Raw genomic sequence first — 27,182 nt, forward strand, 5'->3', positions numbered from 1 at the left:
CCTACCCTCCATTTCTTTCTTTTTCTCCTTTCTTTTCCTCCTCCCTCCCTTTATTTCTTCCTTCCTTCCTTCCCTCTCTCCCTCTCTCTTTCCCTCCTTTCCTCCCTTCTTTCCTTTTCCCCTATATGAAGGATTGAACTCAGGAGTCCTCTGTCACCAAGCTACATATCTGCCCTTTTTTATCTTTTCATGTTTTATTCTGAGACAGGGTCTCACTAAGCTGCTGAGGCTACCCTGGATCTTGCCATCTCCTGCCAGCTTCTCTGAGTTTCTGGGGTTACAGGGGTGAGCCACCTTGCCTGACTGTCAAAGGCAAATTTACCCAGACCTCAAAGTCAGAAAAAAAAAAACCTTGAACTTGACTTAAGAAGTTCTGCTAATACCAGAAACCTGCACTGGGACCCTCAGGCTTGTCACAGGGCTGGCAGACTCCCAGCAAGAAATCCAAATGTGAATCTGAAGCTTCTTCTGGAATCTGTAAGCCCCTAACTCACTACTTTCCCCAGAACTAACACAAGTGAAAGATTTAATGCTTGAACCTCAGCTTTCTTCTTCAGTGATAAATAAAACTAGTGCCAGAGATTTTCTCTTCCTCTGGAGATAGCCTGCACTCTGCCTTTGTTATGCTCAATTTCAGGACCCCCCAAAGACCACCAGAGACCAAGATCAATACAAACAGCAAAGAGGTGTTTATTGTGAGCTAGCTTGGTCCTCCACGTGCACACAGCAACTGATGTCACTGAGAGGCCTCGAGCCCAGGGTTGCACGAGTTTTATACATTCATTGGAGAAGGCAGGGACCCCATATACATCCTAGCATCTCTTAGCAAATCATCACATACCCTGGGAAAATCAAACAACAACTCTAAAACATGATTAGCACATTCACTGGCAGGAACAAGTTGGGTAGGACTGATTGGTTACTACCAGAGGGAGTTTCATTTGAACTGATTGGTTTAAGCCAAGAGGGGTGTTCATGCTGAATTACACGGTTTCCCAACACCATGGAGGGTCATCTGGCATCCCAGGTATTTCCCTGTCTCATGCTGATTGCTCATTGCTAGGGGGTTGCTATGGGTCCCCACCTAGCCTGACTGAGTCAGGGACACCTGGCACAGCAGATCTCTCCTGTTATTTGTAGATAAACAACTTAGCAAGGTGGGAATGTGCCTAGGAGTGCTCTGTGGGTCTCTCCAAGGACAAAGGTCATGTCCCTTCCTTGGACAGGCTTTGCTCTGAGTTAGAGGCTGGTTTTTCAGTGTCTCTAGCAACTCTTTTCCAATTTCTTTTCTACTGAGCCACTTTTTGTATTTTATTTTGAGACAGGGTCTTGTTGAGTTGCTCAGGGCCTCACTAAATTGCTGAGGCCAGCCTTGAACTTGCAATCCTCCTGCCTCAGCCTCTGGAGCTAGTGGTATTAGAAGTGTGTGCTGCCACGCCCGGCTTCATAAAGTATTTTTGTTTTTGTTTTTGAGATGGGTTCTCACCCTGCTGACCAGGCTAGCTTGGAGCTCCTTGCTTGAGGGATTGCCCTCCTTGATGGAAGTTAGGGTCCCACCTTCCTGTGAGGCTTGGAGGCAGAGGCCCCACCTTTCCTGAACACATGTCAAAGAGCTGGTCCCCAAATCCTTGACAGAGACACACTTGAGTTGCAGGCATGAATTTCACACACATCTCAAAGGGACAGCAGACACTATGCTATGCCCTTTATGTAGATGCTCTGAGGGGGGTCGGCTTCGGGGGCAGATGATGTTTGAGTGATCAGTGTCTCCACCACCCCTGGGCCTGGCCTCCCGCTACTGCAAGCCCTGCTGGAGACTGGCCATCTCCAGAGATTTGGATGGACTCCTTATTGCTGAGTATTCCACAGATCTCACCAGTGACTCTTTCCCTGACCCCTGAGCCATGATCCTGGGATGGCTCCTGTTCTGGGACCCCTGATGTCATCATACCCGTGACAAGTGGTTGCTCCTGTACTTGTCTTCTCTGGCAGGAAACCACCACAGTGGAGGCCTGATGGCCTGCTGCCTGACCAGAGCCTGGCCTGGGGTGGCCACTTAACAAATCCTGAATGAACGAGCGAACCGGTCTTGGGTACGAAGCCTCTAGGACAGAGAGGGCTTAGGCAGGAAAAGTGGAGGGAATGAGAGGAAAGAACAGACCAAAGAATCTGGTACCCGTAGGTAGTAGTACCCACCCTCCACAGAAAACCTTAACTAAGCTTCTCCAGAAATCTTCACCATAATTGGTTTTAGAACTATGGGCAAAAATGTCTCTACAAAAGAGTTCAATGGAGGTAAACTTCCTATGTTCCTGCTGCTCTATTACTTGGCCACTGTCCTGGAAGAGATCAGCACCCAAGTGCTCGAGGCCTCTATACTTATTTTCCACAAATATGCATCCAGTATAGTAGTACAGTATAGAAGTGTGTCCGCAAATGCAAAATGTGATAATAAAAAGATAAATCCTTTAACAAGGCCTCTGGCCTTGAGCTGGGCTTCACAGAGATGTCTACATTTCTAAGATCAGAGAAGTTACCACCTGGGCTCCATGATAACAGCTGGTAGGGGAGGAGAGAAAAGAGAGATGAAGCTCTCCCCTTCTCAGGTGTTGTCCTTGAAGGGTCAACTTGCCCAGCACAGGGAAAGAAAAAGCTGCTCTTATGTGAACTTCTGAGCTCCTCCCCTTACATGTTGGGTATAATGTTCTGAAACTGCCTGAACTCGGGGTTCAGGATACTAATTGAGTACAGTGAAAGCTGTGCCCTCTGAACTTGGCTGCAGCCAAATAAAATTGTTTCCTGCTATCTTTGGGGCCCTGCCTTTCTGCACTAGAGGAGGGGCCAAGATAGTAGCCCTGTGCATCAGGAGATGTTTGAAGGGGTGGTAGGAGCTGTAGGCTTTTGTTCTTGTGTGTGTGTGTGTGTGTGTGTGTGTGTGTGTGTATGTGTGTGTTGTTGGGAGAGTGCTGGGGATTGAACTCATGCATTCTGGTGAGTGCTCTACCACTGAGCGATGCCCCCAGGCCCAGCTGTGTCCCCCGTGGACTTCTGTACAGGGTCAGGGCTGCAATAGGCGGGCCTTTCCTGGTGGAAATCAGAGAGCGGGACCACAAGTAACAAGAGCAGTTAATTCCACACTGCACATTGGACCGGGGCCTCTGCCCTCCCTCTCCCTCCTTCCCACTATCACACTCATCCCCCCCTGGACAAGCAAATCAGTCACTTTAGAAGACACGGGATTAGCAGAGCATCGAGTCTTTGAGGGAGTCCATCAGACAAAAGGCTGACCTCAGTCAGGCTCAGAATCTGCAAGAATCGATCTCTGGGATATAAAATAACCTAAGCTGTGTCCAGTCTCCTCCCTGGAGGGGCAGGTGGTGGACAAGAACAGATGAAGAACACCCCCTCCAACTTCCCTAGGTTTTAAGTTGTTTTTATATGGAAATCCTGTCCAAGTAATTAACAGAAGTAATTAGGGGTCAGATGGTCACAAATGAAAATCACTCAGTATCCAGCACTGGTGCCAGGGCCGGCAGTGCCAAGGGCGAGGGGCTGGCCTGATGATGTGGCAGTCTGACCACGGCTCTGGAGGAAGGCTAGGTGTCCTAGCAGCCTGAGCTGTGACAGAGACAGGCAACTACCAAAGAAGGAAACATAAGCGGCTCCCAGAGCCCCAGGCTCAGGGCCCTGCCCTTTGTAAGGCAGAGAGGGAAGTTTTCCTTTAATGTACTGAGTGTGAATCTCCCTGTCCCTGGGCCTCACACAGGATGTGCAGCTTTTAAATCCTTGAAAAGGGCAGGAATTTATCACCCATCCATTCATCCCACCCACCTGCCATCCACAACCCACGCATCTGTTCATAACCCACCCACTTATCCAAACCCAAAAGAGAGAGAGAGAGAGAAGGAGGGAGGGACAGAGAGGTGTCAGAGGGATTCCTTAGGGGAGCTGGCTCAGGTGATCATGGAGGCTGGGATGTCCCATGATGTGCAGAAAGTTGGAGACACTGGGAAGCCTGTGGTTCAGTCCAAGTCCAAAGGCCTGGGGGCCAGGGGAGCCGGCAGCACAAGTCCGGGGGTCAGAATGCTGGAGAACCTGGGGTCTGACGTCCAAGGTCAGGAGAAGGGTGTTGGCTCCAGAAGAATGTGCCAGTGAGTTCACCTTTTCTCTGCCTTTTTGTTCTGTCCAGGCCCTCGGCTGATGGGAAAAGGCCTGTCCTCACTGGGTAGGAGCCACTATCCACCAACTGAAAGGCCAGGCTCCACCAGACACCCCCAGAAAGGGCGTTGTTGCAGCCCGCTGAGTACCCCTTAGCCCAGGCAAGCTGATGCCTTAAACTAACCATCACAGAGGGTGACAGGGGAGGGTTTCTTTGCTGGGATTGGCAGGGAGGGCCTCTCTGAGAGGGTGACCTTGAGAGGAGATCTGGATGCCAAGACAGAGGAAATACTTGAGGGAAAGCATCCCAGATAGAGAGGACAGCAAGGAGCAAGGGTCCTGTGGCTGGGACCAGCTGGAATTATGCAAGGACCCCAAGGTGGGTGGGCAGCTTCAGGGTGCTAATAATGGGGAGAGGGACAGAAGCAGGTCCCTTTGGGACCTCAGGACAGCATGATGGGCTAAGGGTCACTGGGGTGAGCAGCCGGCCCCACTCAAGTGCCCCAGGTGCTCAGGTAGAGTGGAGATACTCTGCTCTGCTTGAATATTTTGTGATTCTAGCATCCTAACCCTTGGGTACAATATTCCCCCCACCAGTCCTTCACCTTCTATGGTTTCAGTTAGCTGTAGTCAACCATAGTCTGGCAATATTAAATGGAAAATTCCTGAGATAAATACTTCACGTGTTGTAATAACATTTACTCATTTGTTTGTTTATTTTGTACTGGGGATTGCTAGTACAAAATCTGGCTTTACCACTGAGCCTAATCCCCAGCCCTCTTTATTTTTTATTTTGAGACAGGATTTTGCTAAGTTGCTTAGGGGGCTTCGCTAAGTTGCTGAGGCTGGCCTCAAACTTGTCATCCTCCTGCCTCAGCCTCCTGAATCTCTGGATTACAGTCATGCACCAGCACACCTGGCTAAATAAATTCTATTGTAGTATAATGCTAGACTTATTATATTTTATTAGGAGTATTGCTGACCTCTTACTGTGTCTAATTTATTTATTTATTTAAAGTCCTGGAAATTGAATCAAGGGCCTCATCCATGTTAGGAAAGCACTTCACTGAGCCATATCCCCAGCCCTTTTTATTTGATTTTGAGACAGGGTCTCACCAAGTTGCCCAGGCTGGCCTTGAAGGGGTGATCCTCCTGCCTCAACCCCCTGAGTAGTTTGGATTACAGATGTGTGGCCACTGTGCTGGGCACTGTGACTAATTTATAAATTAAGGTTTACCATAGGTGCATATGTGCAGGGAACACATGGAATAAGTGGGGTTGGGCACCCTCTGTGGTTGCAGGCATCCCCTGGGGTCGCTGTGAACAAGGGTCTACTTCGAAGCTTCCCCCCCAGATGCCCAGCTAGACGGCTGCGGTGCTTCTGGAAGGCCAGCACAGTGGGCTCCGCTGTGGACCAGCTGCACTCTGCCCCGCCTCCCCACTCCTAGGGACTCGCCCTCCAGCCAGGTCACTTGCTGTAGCTCTTGACCTGGGAACCGTGTGTCTGTGTCTTTGGGCCACAGTTCAGGGGCCCACCCGCCAGGCCTGGGCCAAGGTTGTTATTTAATGATGGGTGACACCCTCAGTCTGGCCTCATCTGTGGGGACAGAGGATTCCACAGGGAGGAAGGGTCCTGTCCCATGGGCCACCATAGAGCCCCTGAGGAGGTCCCTGCGTTTCTCACCTCCGAGGCGATGGCTCGGGTGTGTGCGGAGTCCACAGCCTCCCCGGGAGCCCCAGGACTTTCCGGCTTCCTGGATGTCCATCCTGCGCCTGCTCCAGGGCCTCGGCTGCTCCGGCTGGGCAGCGGCAGCCCTGCCCCAGGGAAGCTGCTCAAGTTTCTAAACAGGAGTGGAGGGAGCTGAGGAAGGGGAGGTCTTAGAGTCCAGGAAGAGACTGGAGGCAGACATTAGAGGGCTGGTCCTCAGCCTGTCCATGGGACTAGGCCTGGTCCCTGGCAGCGGGCATGGTTCCCATTTCTGGGACAGGCAGGGTGGCCCTGTCGTGTGCTGGGGGCTGAAAGGAAGCTCAGTGTGTGAGCACCTCCAGAAACAGGCACTTCCTGATCAAGCTCCTGGGCAGGCAGGAATGGCCTGAGGAGGGCCCCCAAGGGGCCATGATGTCCTGGGCCAAGCTGAGCAGACATGGTGGCCTCTCGATGGATGCCGTCAGACTGGCCTTCTCAAGAGGAAGTCTCCCTGTCCCCACCTATCACCTGAGGGTTGTAGCCTGGGCCAGGGGACTCTTGCATTCAGGCAGGAAGGGTGACAGTGGCCAGGACATTATTTAGGTGTTCAGCTGTCCTCATTTGCCTTCCTAGGTGAGTGGGCTCTGGGAGCTGGTGGGTCGTATGTGTGGAAGTAGCTCCAACATTCATGCAGATTCTGAGCGCAGAGGGGCAGCTGGGTCCTTAGGCCACCACAGCAGGGCTGGGGACAGCTATGAAATGGAGAAGCCAGAGGCTGGTCTGCGGACTGACTCTGGGACTCTGCTGTGCTTCCCTAGAAGGCACTCTGGGACTCTCAGGGACAAGGGCAGGGAAGACAGTTGATGGGCAGGGTGCACCCCTTGCTGCACGGGGATCTTCCCATTCTGCCAAGAAATCAGGGTCACTGACTCCCCAAGGAGGGCTCCTGGCTCCAAGAGGATCTGTAGCCTGCCAAGGCCACTTGGCTGTGAGGACCGGCTGGTCACTCCCTGGGAGCTGCTGTGGAGACAGCTGACATTCATTCGCTCCGCGGTGGGATTCCATTCAGAGGCCGAGGGGGCCTGAGCACGGTGGTCTGTGCCCGATGCTGAAGGGATGGTTCTTGAAAACCAGCTCCTGGCTCGGCTTCCAACAGGACTCGGAGCAAAGCATGCGCAGCAAATGGTCCCGACTGTGGGTGTGAGGATTTCCCAAAAAAGGACATAGTATTTTTCCAGGGCCAAAATATAAGTCACACCCTGGGAAGGTATGTTCATTAAAAAAAAAAAAATGATCCCATATTCAAACAGCAGAGAACAGTGGTCTTTCTCATTTTTAAACTCTCTTTTTTCCACGGAAAAACATTTAAAGTTTGGAGGTGTGTTTATTAGCCTGGGGACTTAGGAACAAAGCTACCTTGTTGGTTGCAGGCAGGTGACACCCACAGGGGCCTGCAGATGTGGCTCAGGAGTAGAGCGCTGGCCTCACATGCAGAGCCCCGGGTTCTACCCCATTATCACAAAGAAAAAAGAAAAAGAAAAGAAGACCCCAAGGGGTTTCCTTCTCAGATCATGCACAGGGTTTGAACAGATCACTTATGCAAATAATGAGTCACTTAAACCTTGAGGCCACTAAAAAGGAGTTTATAGCCAAGGTACAGAGATGGTGGCTATCTTAGTAAAATATATTTTTTGACTGTGAGAGATTTTTATTCAATTTGTTGGTGTTTGGGGCTGGGGATAGGACCCAGGGGTGCTCTTCCACTGAGCTACAGCCCCAGCCCATGTATATATATATATATATACACACACATACATACATATACACATATATGTGTACACACACACACACACACACACACACATAGTTGTAGATGGACACAATACCTTTATTTTATGTATGTATTTTTTAATGCTTTGCTGAGGATCGAATCCAGTGCCTCATCCATGCTAGGCAAGCATTCTACCACTGAACCACAATCCCAGTCTCACCAGCCCTTATTTTTTATTTTGAGACAGGGTCTTGCTAAGTTGCTGAGGCTGGCCTTGAACTTGGAATCCTCCTGCCTCAGCCTTCTGAGTAGCTGGAATCACAGGCAAGTGCCACTCCACTCAGCTGTAATAAAATTAGTTTTAAGACAAAATATTAATGCACTCTTAAAACATTTTTTTCACTTGACATTTTATCTGTCTGTACCCGTTATTATTACAAAAATAAAAAATGTCAAAATTCAGTACAATATCTGCACCAGTAGTTGCCTAAACAAATATTAACTTCTATAAAACCATTAACTTAATTCAGTTCTATTAAAAGAGATTCAACATTCCCTCAGTTAACAAGATATAAATAGTGGTATATATGTTTTAAAGCAGAAAAGCCCAAAAAACCAAGGAGAAAATGTTAAATATTTTGGTCTGACGGTTCCTACAAGTGGTAACTTCCAATACGTATAAAGGAAATGTTCAAGGATAAAACTCTAGAGTGCAAGTAGAAAAACAGTCAATCAGAATTTACCCCAGGCTACATCGTTAAGTGGCATTAAGTTGGGGCACCATGTATGGCCCCATGTCACCGTGTTCTTCATCTAAAGACTTCCCTGCAAGACAAGTTGCAAAGTTTAAATGAGAAGACAGGAAAAAAGAGACTCATTTTTTTTTTTTTTTAAGCTGGGCATTGAACCCAGGTGCTTTACCACTGAGCCATGTCCCCAGTCCTTTTTATTTTTTTTTATTCTGAGACAGGGTTTCCCTAAATTGCTGAGACTGGCCTTGAACTTTTGATCCTTTCTGATAGGAACAGGTGTGCTTTGTTTGGCTCTTTTCTTTGCACAAATCACTACTAGGCATCTCTGTGAGGATACTCCGTGTGCTGGGAAGCAGCCACATCATCAGGAACTCTACAGAGAAGAGCAAACCAGCTTTTCAAAACTACACCCATGTGTAAAAGGTAAATCACCACGCACCCCATTTATTGTCCCAGTTTATCGTGATTAGATATAACTCACAAAAAGAAAAAATGGCAATTTCTAGTGATAATATTAAAACATATATAGACACTGGCATAAGGAAAAAATATGCCTTTATTTTTTGTGGTAGTGGGGATAGAACCCAAGGGAATACCACTGAGCCTCATCCCTAGTTCTTTAAGGTTTTTTTTTTTTTTTTTTTAGACAGGGTCTTGCTAAGCTGCTGAGGCTGGCCTTGAACTTGCCATCCTCCTGCCTCAGCCTCCTGAGCTGCTGGGATGACAGGCGTGCACCACCACACATGGCTTGTTCCCAGTTTTTCAAAGGAATTTTATATCCAGGAAGTAATGGTTCCACTGAGCATTATGTGAAAACCCCTCTTTTTCCCCCCAGAATAATGTTCATGCTAAAACTGTGGGATGTGGAAAATACTGACCCTGCCTCACTCATGAACCCCTTCAGGGACTGCTGCACAGGGCTGGTACCATGACCCTTGGGAGGCAGTGTGACCCTTGGGAGGCAGGTTGAAAGACTAGAGGAGACAGGGTGGGAACTTCATCCTCCAGATCCCACTAGAACAGGACCTAGCACCATGTCCATTGCCTGGGCACCACCTCCTGAGGATTATGGGACAAACACACTCTTCAATGGGGCTGAGAAGGGTTCAAGCCTGCAGCTGTGACCCAGAGAGTGGTGCTCCTGGGGATGGGGAACAGGTGATGGCAGCTGCTCCACACAAGCCCGGCTGAGTGTGTGGACAGGCTGTGAGCAGCAGGTGACAGAGATGATGACATTAAGTAGTGTCTGACTCCTGGCTTCTGAACTCCTCCCACTGAGCTCTTCTGGAGTCTTCTCCCCTTCCTGCATGGCCCAATGTGAGTGGAGCCTCCCTCTGTCCTGAGTGAATACCTTCCCCCAGGAGCCTCCATTCCCATCAGGGTGTAAGTGTTGGCTGGAGCTTTCAGACAGAAACTCTAGCAGCGTCTCATGGCTCAGGATGACGTGTTTCTGTGTGTCTACGTGGTTTTCTCAACAGAAGTGCCACCTTCCCCGACATCAGAGCCCACTTGGCAGCTCCCTAAGGTGCTGAGGTAACCATGGAGACCAGGAGGAGGCTGCTCACTTCTCTACCTGCCCAGGGACTGTGAGAAGACAGCCCCTCTGAGCCAAGGATCTCTGCTGGTGACCATAATGCTGGACCAGGAGTCTCCTCAAGGTTGACGAGGGTAAAGAAGGGTAGGGAAGGAGAGTGGAAGAAGAGGAAGAAAGGAGGGAGGGAGGGAGGGGAGAGAAGAGGGAATCAGAACCCGGTTTGAAGGCTACGGATCACAGGAATACTGGTTTTATATGTCAGCTTGACTAGGCTACAGGGTGCCCAGATATTTGGTTAGTTCTGTGTGTCCACTGAGGGTGTTTCTGGATGAGATTAACATTTGAATAGGTAGAGTGACTTAGATGACCCTTCCTCATGTATTGGACATCATCCATTCCACTGAGGACCTGAAGAGAACAAGAAGGTTGAGAAAGGGGACATTTGTTCTCTGTCCCCCTGACTGCTGAGCTGGGGCTTTTCCTACCCTTGGATCAAATGTCACCATTGGCTTCCAGCTCACCAGCCACGGCTCCTGCTCCTCAGCCTCCACAACAGTGTTAACCAATCTCTTATAGTAAATCTCTTTTTACACCTCCTATTGACTCTGTTTCTCTACTTCTCAGAGACCCCTGAAGAATGTGCCCTCTATCTGCTCTAGAGCAGCTGTCAAATTACTTTCTATCACAGGAGTTCATTGATTTTCTTTGTGGAAAGTTTCTCTACATGCAATGATACTTTTGGCTCCTTGCTGGTCTCATGTCCTACCCATAAAAATATAAGGCCTTCCAAAGAGAGCAGGACTGTCTTTCTTAATTAAAGCAGTATCTGGCATTTAGCAATCACTCAATAATTATTAATGGAAGCAAAAGTCGAGAGATGAAGGAAATATAGCAGATATATTATGAAGCTGGGCACATTGGTGCAGACTTGTAATCCCAGCTCCTCAGGAGGCTGAGGCAGGAGGATCACAATTTAGAGTCCAAACTCAGCAACTTGGAACCTTAAAAAGGGGTGGGGATGTAGGTCGGTGGTAGAGCATTCCTGTATTCAATCCTCAGTGCTGCAAAGAGAAAATAAAAAGATATCCATTATGAGTAACAAAGGAGAAATGTTTTCCCCAAATATCCCAGGAGCTTCTTGAGAGCCTTTTATCCAAGATTCTGTCGCAGCCTGTCCAATGCTGCTCATGTGATGTCTTGCATCAACCCAGGGACACACAACCTGTCTCACATGGTCTCCAACCAAAGTGCTGCGTTCCACATCCTAAAAAACGCTACCTATCACAGCCCACTACAAGAAAAGTTTTCCAAAAGTTCCAGAGAGGACGAGTCAGGGTCTGTAGAATGGCCCAGTGGGACAGGCTGAGGAGGACTCAGGAGGGGCTGGGGGAAGGGGAGCACCGTGACTCCAAAGAGAGAAAGTGACTGTCCCTCCTCTGCAAGTTGCTGCCTCTCAGGAAGAGGGTCAGGGTTTGCGTTATACCAATGAAGGTTTTTTCCAGTGACTTACCAAAACAATAGCAGTGAATGGCCTGTGGCCAGTTCTCATTTCTTTCCTTGATAACCATTTTTAAAAATTAATTTTTCAAGGACCCAGGGATTGAACTCAGGGCACTTTAACCCTGAGCTTCATGCCCAGCTCCACCTCCCTTTTTTAAGACAGGGTTGCTGAGGCTGGCCTCACTTGTGATCCTTCTTCCTCAGCCTCCGGAGGAACTGGGATTACAGGCATACACTTTGTTCCACTTTAGCTGAATGGGGTCTCCTAGTCTGCTTGGGCCACTATAACAGAACACCACACCTGGGGTGATTTATAAACAACACATTTATTTCCCACAGTTCTGGGAGATGGAATTGGGAGATGGGGGTGTCAAGATTGAACTCCCATTCCTGGTTCATGGATGGCTGGCTTCTGGCTGTGTCCTACCTGCTGAGGGAGTGAGGGGTTTTCTGGCATCTCTACTCTGAGGGCAATCAGGAGAGTCCCACCCTCACGACATCCCAGGGGCTTCACCCCCCTGGGGATGAGGAATCCACACAGGGAAGTGGGGAGGGTCACAAAGGTCTATTGCACATAGATTGATTTGTTCTCCATACAACATTCCAAGGCTGCTGAGGCCTATTATATGGAGAGAATCCTGCTTCCGTGGAGGAGGCTCTGAACTGGAGCGCTGCCTGGGCAGCTTCCCGGCCTTGGGGGGAAGAGGTTGATGCTGGTCTCCCAAGCACAGCTCCGGCCCAGAAAGAAGGGCTGGAAGATGCGTCTTGGCATTTCCTGCAGAGACCCCGGCTGGGTCCTCCCGGGCCCCGCAGCCTGCACCGAGAGTCGGCCCTGCTCAGGAGCGACCCACCTAAGCTCCCCAGGCTTCTGGACGCTGCGATGGGCGGGGCTAGCGGGTGCCCCAGTCCCCTTCCCTGAGGAGACTCTGTTCTGTTCATGGAGGGTGGCTGGTGCCTCCCTGTCTTCAGCGCTTTCCCCTGCCTCTCCGAGAGGCTCCGCTGGCTGGGGGTTGCCAAGGGACGCGCCCGAGCAGGGGGCTCAGTCATCCTCGTCCTCGTCCTCGTCTTGGCATCCTTGTTGGGGGCGCATCTCTGGAAGCACTTCACGACGGTGGCCAGGAAGAAGCTGGAGATGATGGCCGCGATGGAGACCGCCACGCCCGAGAAGACGATGATGAACAAGTGGGTGAGCCACAGGCTGAACTTGCACTCGCTGAAGCTGGCCTTCAAGAGCTGCCGCAGCGCCACCCTGCGGTTCTCCAGGGGCAGCGAGCACTGGATTTCGTCCAGGCCTGTGGAGAGGCAGTGGCCAGAGGGTCAGCCTCAGCCCGGACCAACGGGAGTCCCACCCCACCCCAGACACGAGGGGACAGGAGCTGGGCTGAGCGGAACTGGGACTTCTCTAGACCTCAGTGTCACCATCGTGGGGAGAATCAGGACATGGCTCTTCCCTGGGCTCCTAGAGGGTTAGGGGCCGTTTGGATTTGGATTTAGGGTGGCATGGGGGTCTTTACACTCCACTTAGGGTTGGGGACCTCTCTAGACCCGGTCACAGCCTGCCATGGCAGGGAGCAGGAGGTGGCAGCAGGTGCAGGGACTAGGAGCAGGGCCCACCCGGTGGCAGGACCCTCCAGGCTGCAGGGCCATCGCCCCACTGGATGCCACGCTCCTCTCCACCGTCCTCAGGGCAGACAGGAAGAGAGGCTTGCCACCGTGTAAACCCCACCACGCCGACAGAGGAGAGGGGAGGAAGAGGAGGCAGCTGGAGGGGGCCTTCCGGTGGCATCTGGTACTTTTTATTTTTTGTACTGGGGACTGAACCCAAGGTTGTCATCCACCACTGAGTTACAGGTTTCATAAGCTGCGGAGGCTGGCCTTGAACTTGGGATTCTCCTGCCTCAGCCTCCTCAGCGAATCACTGGGACAATAGGCATGTGCCACCACCCCCAGATGGAGTATTTGATACTTGGAACTTGAGTGAAGCTCTGGTGCTGAAGAGTCACCAGAAGACTGTGCTTGGATGCAGGCTCCCCAGGGACCCATCCAGAGGTGGGGGGGGGGGGGCTTATCTGCATTTTTTTTTTTTTTTTTAGTACTGGGCATTGAAACTAGAGGTGCTTAGTCACTGAGGCACATCCCCAGCCCTTTTGTTTACATTTTACTGAGGGACAGGGCCTTGCTAAATTACTGATGCTGGCTTTGAACTCCCTGTCCTCCTGCCTCAGCCTTCTGAGCTGCTGGGATTTCAGGGAAGCACCACTGTGCCAGCCCACACTGCATTTTCTAATAACTGGGGGATTCTGTTGTGGCCGGAGGCAACTTTGAGAAGCTTCACTATCCAAACATCCAAGGAAGGGGCCTGAGCCCACCCCTGATATGACCAGAGGAGGCCTCTTGAACTCTGCTTTCTTTATTGGGTTGACTGTAGGATTTCACTTGAGTGTTTGACTAATTTAAGAAGAAGCCTTAAACCCTCCAGTCTAGAAAAATGTTAACGATGGAGCACATGCTGAGTAAGGGCTTGCTAATAATAACCACCACACCACCATCTCCACAAGGATGGCTCCATAGGACTCACCCAGGCTCTGTTCTGAGCACCTGACTTAGATGAACTCATTTAATCCTTACAACAACTCCGTAGAAAGGCCTCGATATCAGCCCCACTTTTCAGAAGGGAATGGGCTCAGACAGGTGAAGTCACTACTCAAAGTGGGACAGCTAGTAAATGGCTGAGCCCAGATTCAAACCCAAGCAACCTGGCTCTGGAGCCACTATGCCTCCAAAAGAAAGAGAAAGGGCGAGAAGCCAGGACGAGAGGGCAGGGTGGGAACAAAAGACTCTGGGCACTTCCTCCCCAGGGCTGCCATCAGGTAGCCACCTGGTCATAGGAGACACAGTTTCCAGGGTAAACAGTTCATAACATGTTTAGAGATACCTTTGATGACTCCCCCGTTTTGGTGAGCTGTTTCTCTTGGGGTCCCCCCGTCTGCCATCAGTGAAGTAGGAGGCAGTCAGAGTGGCAGGCAGGTGATGCCTGTCCCTACCCTCGACTTAGATGAGGAAGGCAAAAATGAAAAAGGGAAGGATGGCACTCATGGTTCTGTAGTTTCCTCATGGTCCTCAGAGACCAAAGGAAGATTGGGTTTCAACCTTGGAGAGACGCAGCTTGAGAGGGGTTGTGGGTCTCACTGTATAAGAGGGCAGAGAGGACTGTTTTAAATGGGGGTTAGTAACTCCATATGGGATGCCCTCAAGGTGGGCCACCAAACATGTGGTAAGAATGACCTGATAGGGTCCAGTCCACTTTGCAGAGAATTGAGAGGAGGCGGCGGGCTTTTGGGAGTGGTAAAAGTACCAGGTCACCAGGAGACAGAGTGGGGGAAAGAGAAGAGGCAGAATTGGCTTTGCCAGAACAACATCCCTGTGTTGCCAAAGAAGGATCCTAGTGTATGCAAGAAGGGGCCAGAAAAGATGAGGAACAAGAGGTAGTGGAGAATCAGAGGGTGGTGAGCTGAGCAGGGAGGTGGGCTGTCCATATAGAAGCTCAAAGGGGAGGTGTCGAGTGGCTTCTTTGGGAGGGCCTGAAACAGAGGAAGAGCCAAGGAAGGAGTTTAGTTCAGTCTAAATGTAATTCAAGGGGCAGTAGACATTGAGAGGGGCTCCCTTTGCCAAAGTGAAGGCTCTGATGAGGGCAACAAGTTCAGCCTGCTGATATTGGGAGTGGAGGCTCTTACACAACTGAGGCTAGAGAGACTATTGCCTACCCTTCCTCGTGAATTCCCTCCTGAAGGAAGAAGGAGCCATCTGTGAACCATGTATATGTTGCCTGGAGTGAGAGGCATTCCTGTGTGTGGGAGGGGTGGGGAAGGAGGTTCTCCAGAGTTTCTAAGCATGAATGGGGAAGAGGAGAAGACGTGGATGACTCCTGAGGAGGGGAAATGAGAGTCGCAGAGTTTAAGGGTGAGCAGGTGGGGAAATTAAGAGTAGGATCTTTCACCAGAAAAACCTATAGAGATATCTCTGCTTTCAGGGGGTAAGGAATATAAGCCCTTGTAGGTGGGGAGTTCCTTTAGGTGAGGGGGAGCCAGGATGCTGAGTGGGGCCCCAAAATTGAGTTTCTTTATCTCATTCATGAGTGCAGAGGCTGCAGCAACGAGGGGCCCATCTCCGAACAGTAGGGTCAAGACCCTTCAATAGATAAATGATCCAGGGCAAAGGTTGGTCCCAGCATGTGTCTAAGGACATGTAGAGCAAACCCCTGCTTTTCAACCACATAAAGGTGAAAAGGGCATGTGATGTCAGGGAGATGGGGAGAGAGAGAAAGTTTTCTTCTGTATTGTAGCCAAGGGAAGATTTAAATTGACACTTTTTTTTTTTTTTTTTTTTTTTTAGTCTTAGGCCTCTTATCCAGCTGAGTCTGTCCTTTGTATTTCAATGTTATCTTCAGTATGGCCTTGGCCAGGGACACTGCTGCCCAGGGCTTTACAATGTTCAATGCCAATAGAAGAAGGAAGGAGGTTTATGGGTCCTTGTTTGTCTAGAAGGAGGATCTCTGGAGGAATCCAGAGCTTTAGTGGCAAGTAGAAGCTGGGCAGGGAATCAAGAGGAGCCCTGGAAGGCTTAGATTGGACAGAGGAGAAACCTGCATAGAAGGGATTTCCTTCCATTTTCCTGAGTGCTTTCAAAAGTTATAAAGATTCCATAAAATATTGGGCTCCAAGGTGCCATTAGGTGATCATTGTCCAAGTCATAAAAGGGCCAAGACTGAATGGAAAGTTGAATTATTCAGGAGCCAAATGAAGTGGGGCTATGTGGGTGAGGGGGCAGTGGAGAGGTGAGTCAGATGGGATTCTGGATTGGGAGTTTCCCAAGGCAAGTTGGATTGCTGGAGTGGCTACAGGGAGGTGTCCCCAGCTCTAGGAAAAACCAGAGTGACGGAGGGGACAGAGTGAAAAGGGGTCACCACCACACAATTCTCTGGCCCCAGAGCTGAAGCCTTCCTGGGACTGAGAGAAGGGAGTCCTCACCCGCTACTTCCCTAGTTCCAGGATTTGCCATAGAGAGTCTTGGTGCCTGGCCAGGGCTTTCATGAGTTCCACAGAGGAGCTGAGAACCAAGACCCAAGAGTGAACTCGCTAAGGGAAAGTGATGGGAAGTCGAGAATCTTGGTGCTGGGCCAAGATCTAAGTTAACTTTTGTCTCTAGAGTGGAGACTTGTCACTGCCATCTCTATGAAATAGAGTTGTGAGAAGGAAGGTTGAGGAAGAGAAAAGTCACTTCCCCAAGGGAGGCCAGTGTGTGGTAAAGAAGAGTCCTAGGTGAATGGAAGGTGTGTGGTCATTGTCCTGGGCCCTCAGGCCAAGGACCAAAGCAGCCCAAATACCCAGATGAAAGAGCAAAGCTGTTGAAAGAATGTGATCAAGGCATCTCTGCAAAGAGAGGGACAGCATCAGCAAGGAGGGAGAGCAGGTGTTGTGATTGGGCAGAAAATGGAGGAGGTTTTGAGACAGATGTGAATGGGCTCATGGTGTGAGGTGATAGAAGGACTGGAAACGTCCACCTCAGAAGCAGGTCATGGGAAGGCACTGGCCAACAGAGTAGGGGATGGTCCTAAGGTAAGGATGAGGTTCAGGGGAGCACCCGGTGAGTCTGCATGGAAGCGACTATGAGGGGAGAAGGAGAGCATAGCCCCCAACTTTGTGAGGATGTCCCTTCACATAAGAGGAACAGGACACTGTGGATTGACCAAAGAGGAATGAGTAAAAATTAGAGAGCCACAAACACAAACAAGGCTAGGTGTCTCCAAGGGTTGGTAGTTGGCATCCAGAAGACCTTGAGGACTGAATATGTAGCCCCAGTGTCTAGGATGAAGGAGACAGGCCTACCTGAAATACGCAGAGTTGCCCTGAAGTTATCTCTTCAACACACAGTAGTTGAAGAGATCCCTGATAACATTGGGATCTAGAGTGCCCTGAGTTTCCATGGAGTGATGGTAGTGGTTGGGTGATGAGGACCTGGGTTTTGTCAATCCTCTTCAGCCACTATAAGAGTTGAAAAAGGGAACCAGGAGGGCTGGATGTCCGGGGGCTCCTATGAGCTTGGGGACAGTCAGTGGCCCTGTGTCCCTCTTGATGGCATTTAGGACAAAGACCCAGAGGCTTACAAGGCTTAGGACATGTAAAAGCCTAATGACCCATCTGACCACATTTAAAACAGGATCTGAAAAGACCCTAGGGACTCTTCCTTGGGCCAGTGGAACCAATCATAGATGCTGAGGCCAGATAGATGGCTTGAGCGAGCATCTGATATCTCTGCTTTCAGGCCTTCTTGTCTACCTCATTATACACCTTAAAGGTCACTTCCAGAACCTCACTTAGGGAGTTAGGGGCCTCCTCTCAATGTGTCTTAGTTTGGCCTTAATATCAGAGAAAATCTGGGAGAAAAATTATGTCCCTAGTAGTTGTCTCCCATCTGGAGCCTCAGGGTCCAGATTAATATATTGTAATAAAGCCTTAGTCATCAATCTAAAAATGCTGAAGGTTTTCATTATTATCTTGGAATTCTTCTTGGAGTGTTTCAGAATTGATAACCTTATGGCTGCCTTTCTAAGTCCTGCCATGAGGCAAGTAATGCATTGGTTTCTACTAGTTATTCCTCAGGAAAATTCTAATCCCAGTTGGGGTCCTGGTCAGGGACTGCTTCAATGTCAACCAGATTGGCAGGGGAGGTCTGATGTATAATGTATTCAGCATAATTTCTAGCTTGCTCCCAAACTCACCTGTGATCCTCAGGCAGGGGGGTGTTAGACAAGATCATATGGACACCATGGAAGGTCAAATTATATGATTGAGTCAGATATTGAAACCCTTTGATATATGTGGTGTGGCTTGAAGTATGAACCAAGCCCACTTTTCTGTCTGGGAAAGATCTGATAAAGGGAAAAACACATGAACCTGGGTTATACCATGTACCCCAGACAGAGATGTGGGTTGGGCAGTGGCAGCCTGTGAGCACGTGGCAGGAGGAGAGAAGCTGGAAGGGCCAAGGGGCCAGCTGTTGTGGTAGCTTCATCAGAAAGAGAACTGTGGCAAGGTGGGTGTCTCACCCAGTGGGTCAAAGGAGGAGGAGTCCTGGGTAGAATCTTCTGTCCCTTTGGAAGAAGGTGTAGGGGAGGTGAGGGCTGAGAGGACTTGTGTGGGAGAGCAAGAGCTAGAGAGAGAGGGATTAGGACATGGAAAGGAGAAGGCCTGAGCATATGACATCTCTTTCCATTTTCCTGAACACTCACAATAGTTGAAGAGTTCCCTGATAACATTGGGCTCTAGAGTGCCCTCAAGCAGCAATTAAGAGTCATTATTCAAAGGATATTGAAGCCAGATTTGATTGCACAAGCAGGTAAGTTTTGCGGGGTTTAGATCTGGGGTGAGAGAGACCCTAGGTTAGCCAGGAGGCAGCCTAGAGGACTCTGGGAGGGAATGGATGAGGAGCCACCCATGAGACATAGGATGTGAATTTAAACGTGGGCCATCCCCCAGTCTTGAGTGTCACCTAGTTGAGAGCATGGTTATGCTCAAGTGGTTGTCAACCCTGCTGGGTAAGCGTAAGACCAGGATCCCATAGAGGTACTTCAGACCCAGCCAGGACAATGTACGAGGGGCAAAAGCCCATATAAGGTAAAGATACCCATAGATGGGGGAAAGTCCATAGAGATTAAACCAAGGCTGAGAGGTAGTCTCACAGGAACAGCTCCCAATCATCCTTGGTGGTTTTGTCTCTAAACCCAGGACCCAAATAAATGAGCACTTATACACTGAGTAGATAGGAGGAATCAGCAGTAGCTGTGAATGTTGTGCCTGGGGGTGCCCCCAACCACATAGAATGCCAGATGATCAACCATCACTTCCCAGGAACTGTAGGTCCTTTAGGTTGACTGGAGATGAAATGTCTGGTGTTGGGGGCAGAGAGGGCCTTCGGCAGAATAGAGAAGCGGGTTCCATGACGGAATCCAGATTGGGGCCCCGGGGAAACTCTGTGAACCTCAAAGGGGAGATTGGGCACACCAAGGAACCCAATCTTGGGAGGCTCAGGAATCAGAGCCAGGTGGGTCCTAATATGGGTGTTTAGGGTTGGGTGGTAAAGCAAAAGTTTTTCCTTAAAATGGCTGCTGTCACTTGAAATGGCCATCCAGATACTAAGCAAGAATCTTATACTTCTCAAGCCTGTTTGCTGAGTCAATCCCCCCAAACACCCTTTACCTTGTAGGGGAACCAAAGCCTGCTTCTCTGTCCCTGTCCTTAATGGTAGTGTAAGGTTTTAGGAGTCTCTGCTGTGTCTCTAACAACTCCCTTCCAATTTTTCTTTTTGTTTTAGTACCTACTATAATGCCAGATTCGTCATACCCCACTAGACCTCCAGGAGCCAAATCTGATGCAATCACACAAGAGTCTTTATTGCAAGCTCGAGCCTGGACTCAGAACCATTTAGGATGCAGCAGTCCCAGGGAGTGAGTCCTGGCCCTTAATTCAGTGATGATTTATAATTTTTGGGGGGATATTCTATGCATCACAACATCACACAGCAAATCATTTCACACAGTGGGAAAATCAAACAAAAACTCTTAACATTGATTAGCACATTCTCTGGTGGGAACAAGTTGGGTAAGGGTGATTGGTTAGTTCAAAAGGTGGATACATTTGAACTGATTGGTTTAAGCTGTGAGGCGTGTATGCAGTAAACTACATGGTTTGCTAACATGTTATCAATCACCAAAACTACTAGGAGGGTCATCTGGCATTTCAAGTATGTTCCCTGTCTCACTCTGATTGGTTGTTGCTATGGTCTGAAATTAGTCTCAAGCATTCTTTGGTCTTGCATTGCTGAGTCAAGGCTATCTGGTCACTGCAGTTAGGCACATTCTATGTGCCTAGAAATGCTGGATCATTCTCCGCCCCCCGCCGCCCGCCCCCCTGCTTTGGACAGGCCCTGCTCTGAGGTAGAGGCTGGTTATTTCAAAAATGGAGTCATATCAATTTCTCACTATAAGGTCATTGCTTAGCACCTGGATGGCCATCTTGAATGACACCTGGCATATTAAGGAGAATATTTCACTTTCCTGCCCAAGGGCATTTGAGAAAGTCTCACCAAACCTTCATATCAACCAAACCCTTAACCATCTGCATGAGAACCCACTGGGCACTGATTCCTGATCCTCCACCATAAAAGTCCCAGAATTGAACCCTGTTCTGTCCCTCTCTCCTATAGAGAGATGGCCTTTACTTGTCAAGTGTGAAAAATCAACTCTCATGTGTATCTCTGCCTGGTCTCTGTCTTTCATTTCTTGCTTATCTGTCTCTTGTTCCTCACTTTCCCTTCACTCCCAATCTGATTTTCTGTTGTTTTTGGTAAAAAAATCTTTAAGGACATCAATTTTACATGCCTGTGCATACCAATTAAAAAATGTATTCGATTGTTTTCATTTGGGTCCTGGTTCTTTGTTAAGTACTCCTCACAGAGACAATTTTCTTCAAATTAAAACTTCCCCCTGGAGTCACATCAATATTGGATTTATTTATTCATTTATTTGTTTACATGCTTTTGTGGCTCTGGGGATGGAACCCAGGCCCTTCCACATGCTAGGCAAGTGGTCTACAACTGAGCTATGTCCCCAGGCCCTCAGTTAATTTTTATGAAGTTCATTCATTTCTGTAGAAAAGCATGGGTTCTGGGTTCCTAGATTATACAGGTGAAATTGGCCCGTGTTCCAGAAAGGGATCTAGACTCTTTTGATGCAGATGCATAAAGGAATGTGCATCTTTGATTAGCACTCCAGGGAGTGGAACCCAGTCCCCTTCTGACCCAGCCACCCTCACACACCCAGTCCTGTTTGTCATGACATCCTACAGTTGTGGGCTGTCTCACAGCACACATGAACCTACAGTGAAAACATGAGGAATTCAAAGAGCAGTCTGGGTGCTTTATCCCCAGGCTGTGTGGAGACACATGCAGCTTACAGTAATTATACAATTCAAGGAGTCTGGACACACTAGAATATCGTCAAGTCCCTTTTTGGTCATGAAGATCCTTAAAAGAACAAATGATGACAAATCTCGTACTGAAGATCTTCCTTGCCTTTATTTAATCCTAAATCCAGCAGCAGTGCAGAATGAATGCTGTTGAACTTTCCACCTGCCCCACGTGAAAGCTAGATTTAGAGCCCTAGGAAAGCAAGTGCCATAAACAGTGGTGAAGCACAAAGATCACTGTGTGGGGGCCAGATGGGCTGGCTGTGCTTGGCTGGGACTCTGCTACCTGTTCCTAGAGGGAGCTGCAGTCGCTTACACATCAAATTAGGTTCCCATTCACTATGTGTGGAGAAAACTTCAGGTTCAAATTAAAACACACACACAGGCAGCTTTAAGAAACTTCAAATAAAAATTGGGTGACTTCCTTCTCCTCAGATGGGCAGCTAAGGCTAAGGTCACTGCACAACCCCACCAGTGTGAGTCCTCAGCAGGAGCTGTCGCTAAGGAGATCCTGGTCTCAGACCAGGTAGCAAGTCAGGGTCACACATTTCCCCAGAGCTACCCTATCCTTACTCATCCTCTCACCATCTGCTGATTAAAAGAGGCCATCTTGTGTCCCTGGGTAGGGAGAGACTGGAAGTGTTCGAGGAAGATCCATCAGTCATGAACAGCCCCCACCTCACCAGAGGTTGTAATTTATTCAGTTTGAGTTAGGAATGTTTGCAAGTGTCATCTACGTATATGATTCTACGATTTTGCTGAAAGGTAATCTGTATACCTTTATTGGTACACATTGCTAGTTTAATTGAGGAAAGACTACCCAGCAGGATGGCAGGCAAGGTTTGGTGAGGCCCAGAGGCTCTGGCCTGTTGCCAGTGCAGCCAAAGCCCAGGACCCAAGGCTTCTGGGTCTACACAGAGACCCACAAGGAGGGGCCAGTGCTAAGTGTCTAGGCACTGAAGTGTCAGGGCACTGAAGTCCCCTGAGGAATGGTTTTCTTCCAATTCCACTGACCACTTAGAATGTTCCAGGCCTGCTGTGGGCACCTGTATGCCTTAAACCACAGAGTAGATGGCACACATAATGGCCAAATATCAGTTTGATACCTTGAGTTCCCAGGGCTGAACCTCATTGAACATCAAGAACCCAGGGCCATCTTTCTCCATAAGCACCTGGAGAATCCCAAGGTTTAAATTAGAAATCCAGGAAAATCCATCACACAGGACATGAGAAGACTAACCTTGAGATTCCATTCATTTCTGACTATTTATTTATGGACCATCCATGAAACAAAATAGCTTCTTCATATGTGCATGAAGCCTAAATACCATTCTAGAAATCCAGGTCCCTAATTATGACCCTATACAGACACATATGGCTCTATACAGAGGGTCCAATCTTCAAGGGGTTCCTTCCAATGTGTCTCCTGCTTCAGTTTCCTTTCCCCATCCACATTCCAAACAGTGTCTGAAATGCTGGGCTCTAAGTTTCCTTCACAATCATACTACATTCTGGTTATACCTCCAGTTGCCTAGAAGATACCTTTTTATACACACCCAACTAGGCAGCTGTTGGACAGGAACAGTGAATGAGGCCCTGGTTGTAGAGGAACATGCGGCCACATTGAGGACATGGGACAGTACAGAACACAAGGACATTTGGCTGCCTAAATTCCCTCACTATTGCTGTGAGCTCAGCACAGAGTTGGGAACATCTCCCTGGGTGGATGGCACCCTGCATATCATAGCTCTCCAGAGGGGCAGGGTACAGTTCTATGCTCAACTGACTCAGCCTGGCAGTGTGAAGCAGCAGGTCCCTCAGGACTGACATGGAGATGTGGTTCCTGAAAAAGCACAAGATCCTGAGCTGGGAGCAGTGGCTCAGGGCAGGCAGGATGGCTTGGAGCTGGGAGTCTGTCATCTCACAGGCTTCCAAGTCCAGGTTCTTCAGGGTGGCTGCAACCATCTCCAGAAGAATTTGGAGGGGCTCTGGACTGAAATTGGTCAGTTTGGTGCCCCTTAGATCCAGGCATTTGAGCTGGCTGGTGTTTGGGCAGCAGGAGAGATAATTCCAGTCGGAATCTGAGAGCGGGCAGTTGGTTATTGAGAGGGCCTCCAGGGGGGTCTTCAGGTGCCTACGGAGAAACAAGGCAGTTAGTTCTGAGGGAGAAAATGAATTGGCCTAAACCCAATGTCTCCATGGCCATCTGAATATGGTTGGCATTTTGCAGAATCTGCCCGTTCAGGTCACTGCATTTCAGTCTGAGCCTTTTCCCACCACTTTTGTGACCAGGTGGATCCACCATCTCTAAGATCCCCATCCTCAATAACAAGCAGAAAGCCACATCTCTGGTCAGAAGAGGTCAAGGGGAGTCATGTACAAAGGATAAACCAGGCAAGATGTGTCAAAACCTAGTGGGGTTAACCCCCGCAGGATTCACATCCTGCTCCCTCTGCAAGGCCTCCATCCCTGCTCCTCACCCTGGACTGCAGAATCACTACCTGGAGCTCAGAACTGCCTTCCTTACATGAGCATTAGAGGTGGGTCTCTGTGCTACCAGCTGGAGAGCACAGAGCTTCCCTGTTTGGGGTACAGGTGTAGGGACTTCCCCTCCTTCACTGCCCTCTCCTCTACCCTGCTTTGCACCTCTGTTGCTAGACAGGCCTCCCAGAAAAGGAACCTCAACCAACCTCAATAAATCCTGTCCCCATCAGCTGGTTTCCCAGCATGGTGGCACCTCCCAGATCATGGACCCTGGTTTAGCCCTTTGCTCTAACACAGGTTAGAAGAAGGAGCTTCAGGATACAATAGGAACAGATGAGGGGTTATTTACCTTCCAGTGTCTCATTTACCATGAGAGTGTCAGTGGCTGGCACACAGTAGGTGCCCTTTCATATTTACTGATACTGGTCTGCAGAAGATGCTCACCCCCCTTACTCACCTCAGTACCTGCTCCAGGTGGCCATTGAGAATGAGGAAACCATCCACACAGAACGTCTGCAGGCAGTCCATCCTGAGGAACTGTGAGGTGAGCTGGGCGAGCAGCCACTCCTGCTCCTCTGGGGAGGTGTGGGCAGGCACACGGACCTGGGAGACAAGCAGCTTCCTCAGGTTCCTCATCTGGCCCAAGAAAGGAGCATAAGCAGCCAAGGTGGAGGGCGCCCAGGTGCAGTGCACTTCCACCTTCTGGACAGAGTCCAGCTGCAGCAGTGTCAGGACCTTCCTGGTGTGGCCTGTGGGTTTCCCAAAGATCTTCAGCCAACTGCAACACAGGTGCAGCCTGTCCCTTCTCTGTGTGACCCACAGGAACAAGTGGGTCAGGAATTGATCCAGGGGACTTTTTGTGAGGTTCAAGTTTATGAAAACCTTCAAGGGTGGCTTAGCTCCCATTGCTGGACCATGTTTCAGCATTTGATTCTTCTTCATGGCCTCTGGTGAGCAGGCATCAACCATGGCTCCTGACCACATCCTCCAGAAGTTGTGCCGAACATTCCGCAAATCCAGCACCTGCAGTTTCCACCTCCTGCGGGGACCACAGCAGAGTCTCAGCCCTGAGGCCCTTTCCTTCCCCTCTCAGCTGCTGCCCCCTGCCCCACCTCTTTCTTCTGTCTTGCTTTTCTCCACCCACTTCCCTCCAATACAGGCTGCTGACCTGTAGCAGCTGAGGGAGGGGCAGATTCAGCCCTCTTCAGGGGTCACTGCAGCTGCCACAAGCACCCTCCACATTTGGGTCACATTCCCAGATGGGGCTCAGCATGGGCAAGGCCTCTCCAAAACCTCTCTTGTGGCACTCTTCAGCACCCAGTCTCCCCACCCACAGCCATCACTTCCCTGGTCCCCAGGGTGCTTCCAGGCCACCTGGGTCCCCCTCACCTGGGGCGATCCTGCTGGGCAAGCAGCATGTCCAGCCCATCCAGTGCCACTCGGAGCATCTCCGGCTGTGGCTTTCTCATCAGGGCCCCCAGGGGCAGGCAGGTGAAGGGCCAGGCCTGCACCATTTTCTTCAGGACCTCAGTGTGTCCTCTGCTGAAGGCCTCCACAAAGAGTGGTGGGAAGAGCTCTATGGGCAGGTCCTCCAGATTCAGGACGGCCCTGGACTTGTCGCTCAGCAGGCTGCGCCCTGCCAGCTCCAGCAGCGTGGGTGGGGACTGGGTGCTCATCCTGGGGAGTCTGAAAGAAAAAGGATCCTGAAAAATGGTCCAGGGAAAAGGCCACTATCTCATACATGTGCAGCCACTGGTAAGGGGGTAGTGGGGAGTCTAAAAGCTCACATCACCCGTAATGGGGGAAAGCCTTTGATTATTATTTTGTCCTTATAAAATGGGAAGTGAAGTATCATAACACAGTAGGCTCCTCAGTTTCAACAACTACCATGGCTGGGAAAGGACTAGCCCTCAAATGGATGATGTTACTTATAATTTTAAAACATTAAATATGCAAATATAAAGTATGTACCCACATTATAAAAGATTGGAAATTACAGCAGAGTCACATGGATATCTGTTACCCATGTGAGATTCTGCCATCTTATGGGGAGTGAAGAGACAAAATGAATTAGAATAGAGTCTGTGAATTGTTACATAATATGGTTTTAAGGTTTTTGTTTAATATGTTTAAACAAATTATAAAATTACAAGACACATAGGCCATAAAGTATCATGTTTTGGAGGGATAGTATTGGGGATTGAACTCAAGGGCATTCAACCACTGAGCCATTTCTTCAACCCTATTTTGCATTTAGTTGGAGACATGATCTCACTGAGTTGTTTAGCACCTGATGTTGATGTGGCTGGCTTTGAACATTATTCCTCCTGCTTCCTCAACCTCCTAAATTGCTGGTTTTATAGGCATATGCCACCAAGCACAGCAAAAAGTATAATTTTAAGGATGCACAATATAAATATTTTTATTATCAGAAAATGGAATTCCAGGGCTGGGGATATGGCTCAAGCAGTAGTGCACTTGCCTGGCATGCGTGGGGCACTGGGTTCGATCCTCAACACCACATAAAAATAAAAAATAAAGATATTGTATCTACCTAAATCTAAAAAATAAATATTAAGTAAAAATAAATAAATAAATCTTCCTTTAAAAAAAGAAGATAGAATTCTAATCAATTAGATTGAAATAGGATTGCAATCTACTTAAGTAATTTTAAAGTGGGTGGGGCTGGAGCTCAGTGGAAGAGCAGTTGCCTAGTATGTGTGAAGCACTGAGTTTGATCCTCAGCAGCACAAAAAAATTAATAAATGGTGGGCTGGGGATTAGGTCTATTGGTATATGCTTGCCTCATATGCACAAGGCCCTGGTTTCAATCACCAGCACTGCCAAATAAATAGATAAAAGAATGCAGTCCATGTAAACTTATTTTTATTTTATTTTATTTTTTAAATGCGGGACATGTGTGCACAAGCCTATATTCCCAGGGGCTCTGGAGATTGAGACAGGAGGATCATGCATGCAAAGCCAGCCTCAGCAAGAGCGGTGCTAAGCAATTTAGTGAGATCCTTTCTCTAAATAAAATATGGAATAGGGCTTAGATGTGGCTCAGTGGTTGAGTGCCCCTGAGTTCAATCCCTGGAACCACCCCCCCCCCAAAAAAAAAGAAAGAAAGAAAGTGGAAATCTTAATATTCAGGATTCACTGAGAGACAAACCCTAAGTCCTAAATTGGTTCATGAGGAAAAACAGAAAATTGTTCCTGAATCTGCACAGGTGCTCAGGGTGGTGTGGGACTTACAGGATTTGTCCAGTTGTCC

At 49.1% G+C, this 27,182-nt stretch overlaps 1 protein-coding gene across 1 annotated transcript; it reads right to left on the bottom strand.

The window, feature by feature from the left end:
- Positions 1-8,373: 8,373 nt before the first annotated feature.
- LOC144249316 (PRAME family member 20-like) lies at positions 8,374-25,584 on the bottom strand. The gene is made up of 5 exons (XM_077791572.1): positions 25,298-25,584; positions 24,366-24,947; positions 23,158-23,558; positions 12,254-12,694; positions 8,374-8,441 (listed from the first exon to the last, which is right to left on the bottom strand). Exons 1-5 carry the CDS (start codon positions 25,582-25,584, stop codon positions 8,374-8,376), a joined length of 1,779 nt encoding a protein of 592 aa, XP_077647698.1.
- Positions 25,585-27,182: the final 1,598 nt, after the last annotated feature.

Source organism: Urocitellus parryii, chromosome 11 (assembly GCF_045843805.1).
Source record: "Urocitellus parryii isolate mUroPar1 chromosome 11, mUroPar1.hap1, whole genome shotgun sequence".
NCBI lineage: Eukaryota > Metazoa > Chordata > Mammalia > Rodentia > Sciuridae > Urocitellus > Urocitellus parryii.

Bases quoted from the DNA above. Each gene is read 5' to 3' on its own strand.
- LOC144249316 (XM_077791572.1), bottom strand. From the start codon at position 25,584: ATGAGCACCCAGTCCCCACCCACGCTGCTGGAGCTGGCAGGGCGCAGC. The intron at 24,948-25,297 runs GTGAGGGGGACC...TGGTCCCCGCAG, and splicing joins GCCCAGCAGGATCGCCCCAG to GAGGTGGAAACTGCAGGTGC. The intron at 8,442-12,253 runs GTGGGTCGCTCC...CTTGTCTTGCAG, and splicing joins CAGAAGCCTGGGGAGCTTAG to GGAAGTCTTTAGATGAAGAA.